Below are 6,628 nucleotides of genomic sequence, written 5' to 3'. Positions count from 1 at the left end.
TGCTCAAGCACCTTCAGATAATCAACCTTCTTGGTTGTTCCAACTGGTGGATCTAACTCAATCACCTCAGCAAGAGGCGCCACATATCCACCAGTCACACCAACACCAGGAGCTACCATTGGCGCTTGAGTAGTTTGACCCATAGATGAATTCACCAACTGGGGTGAACACTTGGGTCATAGCCAGCATCTGACTTCCCATTAACTTGATTGCATCAAGTATCTGCTTCATGGTTGGTTCAGCCATTGGTTCCTCCGGTCCAATCCTCCCATCTCCTTGGATGTTTGGATCAGCCCGGTTACCAGTCTCTGAGGACTCAGCTTCACCTTCCATGATCATCCTGCAGCTGCCCACTTCCTGCTGCCTAGCTGGCTTCCAGCTCATTCTCCAGCTGCCCGGTCTCATTCAGCTGCCTTTTGCTCTCTCCACCCAGCTGAACCTCAGTCTGATTAACTTGAGTTTCAGTCAGAATGGCCTCACTGGTCCGACCCATGGGTGGAACCGACAGCACACTTGGATTGGTTCATCCGAGGCATCTCCAGCTGCGGACGCCCCTGTCCCATCCTTAGTCTTCCGAGACCTCTTCTTAGTTCCCTTAGGACATCAAAGACAAACACAAGACCAAAAGGTTAGTCTTAACATTAATTTGCAAACCTCAAACAACAAAATTAAGCAAATAAAAACATAAACCCAAAACATGCCATGAGACCCAGCCGGATGTGTGATGACCTGCCCTAACCCAACAGCCTAGAATCAAGCATGCTCTGATACCAACTTGTAAGACCCAAACCTGGATCCCATGATCCAACCAGTCCGCGGCCTTACCTAAACATCTAAGTGTAATTCAGCCGGTTTAAGTCCAATATTTTCTAAGTCATTTTTCAATCATTTGAGGTTCATAGTATAAAATCAATGCGGAAGCTAAAAGAAACATTCATTTTATATATAAAGTCAAATGTGATCCATACAAATATTCATATCACACAAGTTGCACAATAGGCTATCATAAGTTCAAATGTTTAAACACACATCACACATCCATCCACGGCCAAGTCTTCAAGACTCCTTTGCTTTACCACGATCACTGCTTGTTCCTGAAACCAAACCACAACACATCAAATAAGAATCATGAACCGATATCCTAGCATCAAGTCTACAACCTAAGCATGGTTCCGGACCTTAGATCCATTTCTGTCCCATTTGTGACCCATTGATTTACTCATTCAAAAACTCATATAAAACACATGATAAATCATGATAAATCATGACTAAGAGAATGGTCCAAGTGGATTTCCAGAACCGGCCTCAGTCATATATGATCTTGACCATGAACCACCAAACCATGGTCATGGTACCATCTCTAAATCAATCATATAAAATTAATCTATCACTTTGATAATTCCTTATAAATCCCAACTAAGAGATTACAATCGCCAAACCCCAATAGTTCCCTTGGGAACCATGAGATCGGACCATACATGCCCAACCAAGGCCATGGAGAGATTACACTGACCAATCCAAGCCTTGGGGGTTTGTCCGCGGGTTTAAACCCTCAGACCACATCAGAATATAGTAGGAAAGAGATTGACAAAGAGAAAAGAAGAAACGGATGCAACCAACACATCATGGTTCAACCGGCCAGAACCATCCCATGGATGATTCACCGGCGGGTACCATGGTTTGCATCCAGTACCTTAGGCGTGTGTTCCTCTGCCCTCCATCCTTCTCTGTTTCCTTCCTCTTTCTCTTATCCATTTCCCGATCACGGTTCACTTGCCTGAACGGCTTTCTCACCGGTTTAAATCACACCGGACCACACGGGATCAACCCTTGCGGTCTCTTCTCTCTTCTCTTTCTCTGTAATTTTGGCAGAGTTTCCCCTTGTTTTCTGATGAGAAATGTCGATAATGAGAGGGGTTTATTTATAGGAAGAAGATTGGAACCGTTGACCGAACGGTGTGATTGGCCGAAATGGCCAACGGACACCTTTTGCATCCCGTCCCAAACCGCTCCAACTGCCTCCAACCGCCCCTCCTTCCTTCCTTCTCATCGATCTTCAGCTGCCAGCACTTGCCCAGGTACCTCAGCTTGCACCAAAGCTCCATGGTCTCACCGACCATGCCACCATCCGGTCCGTGACCATCATTCACGGTCCGCATCCACCCGCCAAGGCTCCAACACTCCGTCCAGCTGAGGTGAGCTGGTCACTAGCTTCCCCAGCTGAGTGAGCTGACCTGCCAGCTACTGGAGCTGTCCTAGACTTGCCTGAGCTACTGTGAGCTCCCTCCAGCTTCACCGAGCTGCCCGATGGAACCAAACCATGTCCAGCTACCAAAACACTTGTCCAGCTACCTTTTCCTTCTTTTCTTCTTATTCTGGTCAAGTCTCAGCTTCCTGATGCACTTAACCCCATTTCTGGACCATGATACGGTCAGAATTACGGAGAAGGAAAACCAAGATACAAGTCGCTTTCCCAAGAAGGCTACGGTCAAACCAACATCAATTTGGAAGGTAAAGTTGCCAACCAATTCGATTTGGTCCAAACCAGACTTATCTATGGAAGCCAGGAGATCATCTTAACCATCCAGAAGACATCCAAGACGTCCTCAGCTGCACCAGCACCCAGGAGATCAGGAGGATCTTCATTTGCACAAACCTTCCATTTTTGGCAGCATGGACACTAAATGCCTTTCGATAAGTTTCTACTGATTTTGCTCAAGATCCAACTCTGATCCTATTCTTCATCATAGCAACTTGAGAGACATCTCAGGAAGACTCCTTGACCGTGGCTACATCCAGAAGCTGTCCAGATACAAGATCAGATCAAGAACCCCTTTGAAGGAGATAAAATTCAATGGCTAGCTATTTCATTGGAGCCATCAAAGCCTTTGCTTCCAAGCATTTTATTTCGATTTATTTTTTTTCCTTTTATCAATTTTAGACTGTTAGAATGTCTTGTTCGAGCCTATATAAGCTCATTTAGTCTTTGTTAATCACCCATAAAAAGTAATATGAATTTTATGACAAGGTATGCAGTTTCTTAAAACTATTATCCAAGTCTTTTGAGATTTGTGAGAAGCAGCTCATGAGGTCATCTTGACTTATCAAGACTCCTTTCCATAGTGTCTTGTGGCGTCCTCAATCCACCCTTCCTTCCATCCCATTCATTTGCCAAGCTTGAGAGAGTTACACAACCAGCAAGCAAAGCACCATCTCAATCCACTTCAATCATCAACTGATTAGGCTGAGAGTGATACACATCCAGCAGCCTAATTCCATCCTATCCCTTGTTTATTTATCTTGTTTTATTCTTATTATCATCAGCATCTCATCCCTTTGCATTTGTTTCTGTTTTGCTTTTATAAAACTCATAAAGGCCTATCTCACTATCTATCTTCTTTATTTTGGAAGGTGAACCTCGGCTCATCTGGTGGTATAGTCTGATTTCCGGTCCTAGTAAGGGAAGAAGGAAGGAAACAGCATCCTATCTACTACGTGAGCAAATCTCTACTAGACGCGGAGACCCGCTATAGTCACCTCGAAAAGCTAGCCCTTGCCTTAGTTAACGCTGCTCGAAAGCTACGCCCCTACTTCCAGGCTCATCAAATCGTGGTGGTCACCTCCTTCCCCATCAAAGCAGTCCTTCATAAGCCGGAAGTGTCTGGACGACTAGCAAAATGGGCTATAGAGCTGGGGGAATACGATGTGATCTTCCGGCCTGCAACAGCCATCAAATCGCAAGTCCTAGCAGATTTCGTAGCCGAATTCTCTCCTGCCATGCTTCCAGCCCTGGAACAAGAGGTAAAGCTTCGTGATAGCGAAGGGGAGAAAGGCGAATGGACACTGTACGTTGATGGGTCTAGTAACGTAAGGGGCGCAGGCGTGGGACTAGTCCTAACTTCCCCCACGGGGGAATCAGCCTCAAGGGCCGTACGTTGCAACTTCAAAGCAACGAACAACGAAGCTGAGTATGAAGCTCTAATAGCAGGGCTGACACTCGCCAAACAGATGGGGGTAGAAGACATCCAGGTCTTCAGCGACTCACAACTGATCATAAGCCAAGTCCAAGGAGACTACCAGGCGAAAGATCCGAGTATGATCAGGTACCTATCCGTGGCTAAGCGACTACTCGACAGGTTCCGACACTGTAAGCTCACCCAGATCCCTAGGGAGCACAACTCCCAGGCCGACGCTCTAGCTAATCTAGGGTCCGCCCTAGAAACTACGAGTCATATGAGCATCCCACTACTGGTACTCCAATGGCCCGCGACCGAAAAGGAGACGGAGCCTGAAGAAGTATCCGTGGTAGACGAAGGAGAGACCTGGATGACTCCCATCATTAACTATCTAAGGTACGACACCTTGCCTGAAGATCGAGACGAAAGTCGGAAGATAAGGCGCCAAGCTGCAAGGTACTGCTTTTCCGAGGGGAAACTATACCGAAGATCCTTCTCAGGACCCTATCTACGATGTCTTACCCCTAGAGAAGCCGCCAGGATACTAGAAGAGCTCCACGAGGGAGAGTGTGGTTCCCATTCCAGTGGTCGGAGCTTGGTACTCAGAGCCAGAAGGGCTGGATACTATTGGCCAACCATGGCGAGGGACTCCCTCAAACAAGCCAAACTCTGTAGCCAATGCCAGAAGCACGCGCCAGTCTCCAACCTTCCACCAGAGAACCTCAAATCGCTAAGTTCTCCTTGGCCCTTCCGAAAGTGGGGCATGGACATCGTGGGGAAATTCCCTATGGCACCGGGGCAAAAGATCTTTCTCCTAGTCGTGACCGATTATTTCACAAAGTGGGTGGAAGCTGAAGCACTAGCCAAGATAACGGATCTCCAAATCAGGAAATTCCTATGGACTAACGTGATCACACGCTTCGGAACTCCCCATGAGATCGTCACAGACAACGGACCCCAGTTCACAAGCTACAACTTCCGAAAGTTCTGCAAGGACTGGAACATCAAGCTTTCCTATTCAGCACCACGACACCCCCAATCTAACGGTCAAGCCGAATCCACTAACAAGACAGTGGTGAACATGCTCAAGAAGCGCCTAGAAGACGCCCATGGGCGATGGGCAGAAGAGCTACACGGAGTACTCTGGGCCTATCGGACAACCCCGAAGACGGCTACCCAGGAGACTCCCTTCTCCCTTGTCTATGGTGCTGAAGCGGTGATACCCACAGAGGTGCACGTAAGGACCACGGTCTCTGAATTCCTCTCCCAGGAGGAGAATAACGAGCTAATGTCCCTGAGTCTAGACCTACTCGACGAAAAGAGGGAGGCGGCCCGCCTTAGAAATGCGTCCTACCAGTTGAAAGTAGCCAAGAGCTACAACAAGAAGGTCAGATCCAGAACCTTCCAGAAAGGGGATTGGGTCCTAAGGCGAGTCTGTGACCACACAAGGGACAAATCAGCCGGAAAACTCGCTCCTGGATGGGAGGGTCCCTATAAGGTAATAGAGGTGCAAGGGGCAGGAGCCTATAAGCTGGAAGACAGCGACGGTAAGGTCCAACCCAACTGCTGGAACGCCTTGCACCTCAAATTCTATCACTTCTAAAGTAAGGTCCCCGGATCAAGCTTTATATACTACTACTATTATTATGATATATTTAAGTACACTGGTTTCCTACTCCTATGTATGCGATAACGTCTCCGGACTAAGCTTATAAAATACATTATTAGTTACGGCTAAAGGGGTTATAGGAACTCCAATGTACTTAAAGGGGCATACTAGCTAGGTCAGGTCCTAAGGGATCTTAGATCTCAGCAAACCCTATATATACTAGTGAGACTACTCACATGGGTGTACGACATATAAGGAACGGGTCTGATCAACCCTATTACATTGTCTGCACCTCGGGCCCTGCGTAAAGGCTATAAGTCCAAAAGTTACGTGGGGACCACCGTACTAGTGCTACCCAAACCCTGTGTTAAAGACGCTACGAGCTAAATACACGCAGGGGGCATGACGTACACTGCAAAGTACTGTAATCAGATGCTGACGGCTGATATGCAGGGAGCAAATGTGCGAAAATACCGGTTAGCACCAAAATTTAATACTTATCCAGACGTGGAAAGTAGTGTGTCTGGTGTGAAGTCGCTCCGCGGGGCAGGCCCACGCCAGACCACAGTAAGTCTGAGCGTGACCTTTTCTGCAGAAAGGTAGAGTGCAGCATTGAGATTCACGAGAGTGGCAATACTCCGGGTGGCAGAGTGCGGTTTCTCAATAACATATCGGTAGTGGTTCCCCCATGGGGAGCAGAATACGATCACAAACCTCCCATAACGCATACGGCCTCAGTGTCTATGACGAACCTCAGGGTTCAGTACGGCCTCAGGGTCTATATAATAACCTCCGGGTTCAGTACGGCCTCAGGGTCTATAAAAGAGCCTCAGGGTTCAATACAGCCTCCGGGTCTGTAAGGAATCTCCGGATTCAAGATCACCTAAGGGTTGATCAAGGGCCTTCGGGTCTAACTGATCTTCGGATCTAGTAAGAACCTCAGGGTTCAAGGATCTTCGAATCCAAATACCAACCTTCGGGTTTGCCAAGAACCTCATGGTTCAAAAGCATCAACCTCCGGGTTCGAGGTATCCATAGGGTTTAATCACGGTCCCCGGATCTA

The 6,628-nt window shown here is 47.5% G+C and overlaps 1 protein-coding gene across 1 annotated transcript; it reads left to right on the top strand.

Moving 5' to 3' along the window:
• Positions 1–229: 229 nt before the first annotated feature.
• Positions 230–6,168, top strand: LOC132042313 (uncharacterized). The gene is made up of 3 exons (XM_059432900.1): positions 230–628; positions 3,598–5,454; positions 6,019–6,168. The coding sequence occupies exons 1-3, from the start codon at positions 230–232 to the stop codon at positions 6,166–6,168; spliced, it is 2,406 nt and encodes an 801-aa protein (XP_059288883.1).
• Positions 6,169–6,628: the final 460 nt, after the last annotated feature.

This window comes from Lycium ferocissimum, unplaced genomic scaffold (genome assembly GCF_029784015.1).
Source record: "Lycium ferocissimum isolate CSIRO_LF1 unplaced genomic scaffold, AGI_CSIRO_Lferr_CH_V1 ctg14632, whole genome shotgun sequence".
In the NCBI taxonomy this organism is placed as follows: domain Eukaryota; kingdom Viridiplantae; phylum Streptophyta; class Magnoliopsida; order Solanales; family Solanaceae; genus Lycium; species Lycium ferocissimum.
Note: the sequence above shows the minus strand (reverse complement) of the source record. Positions and strands in the feature narration are given on the sequence as shown.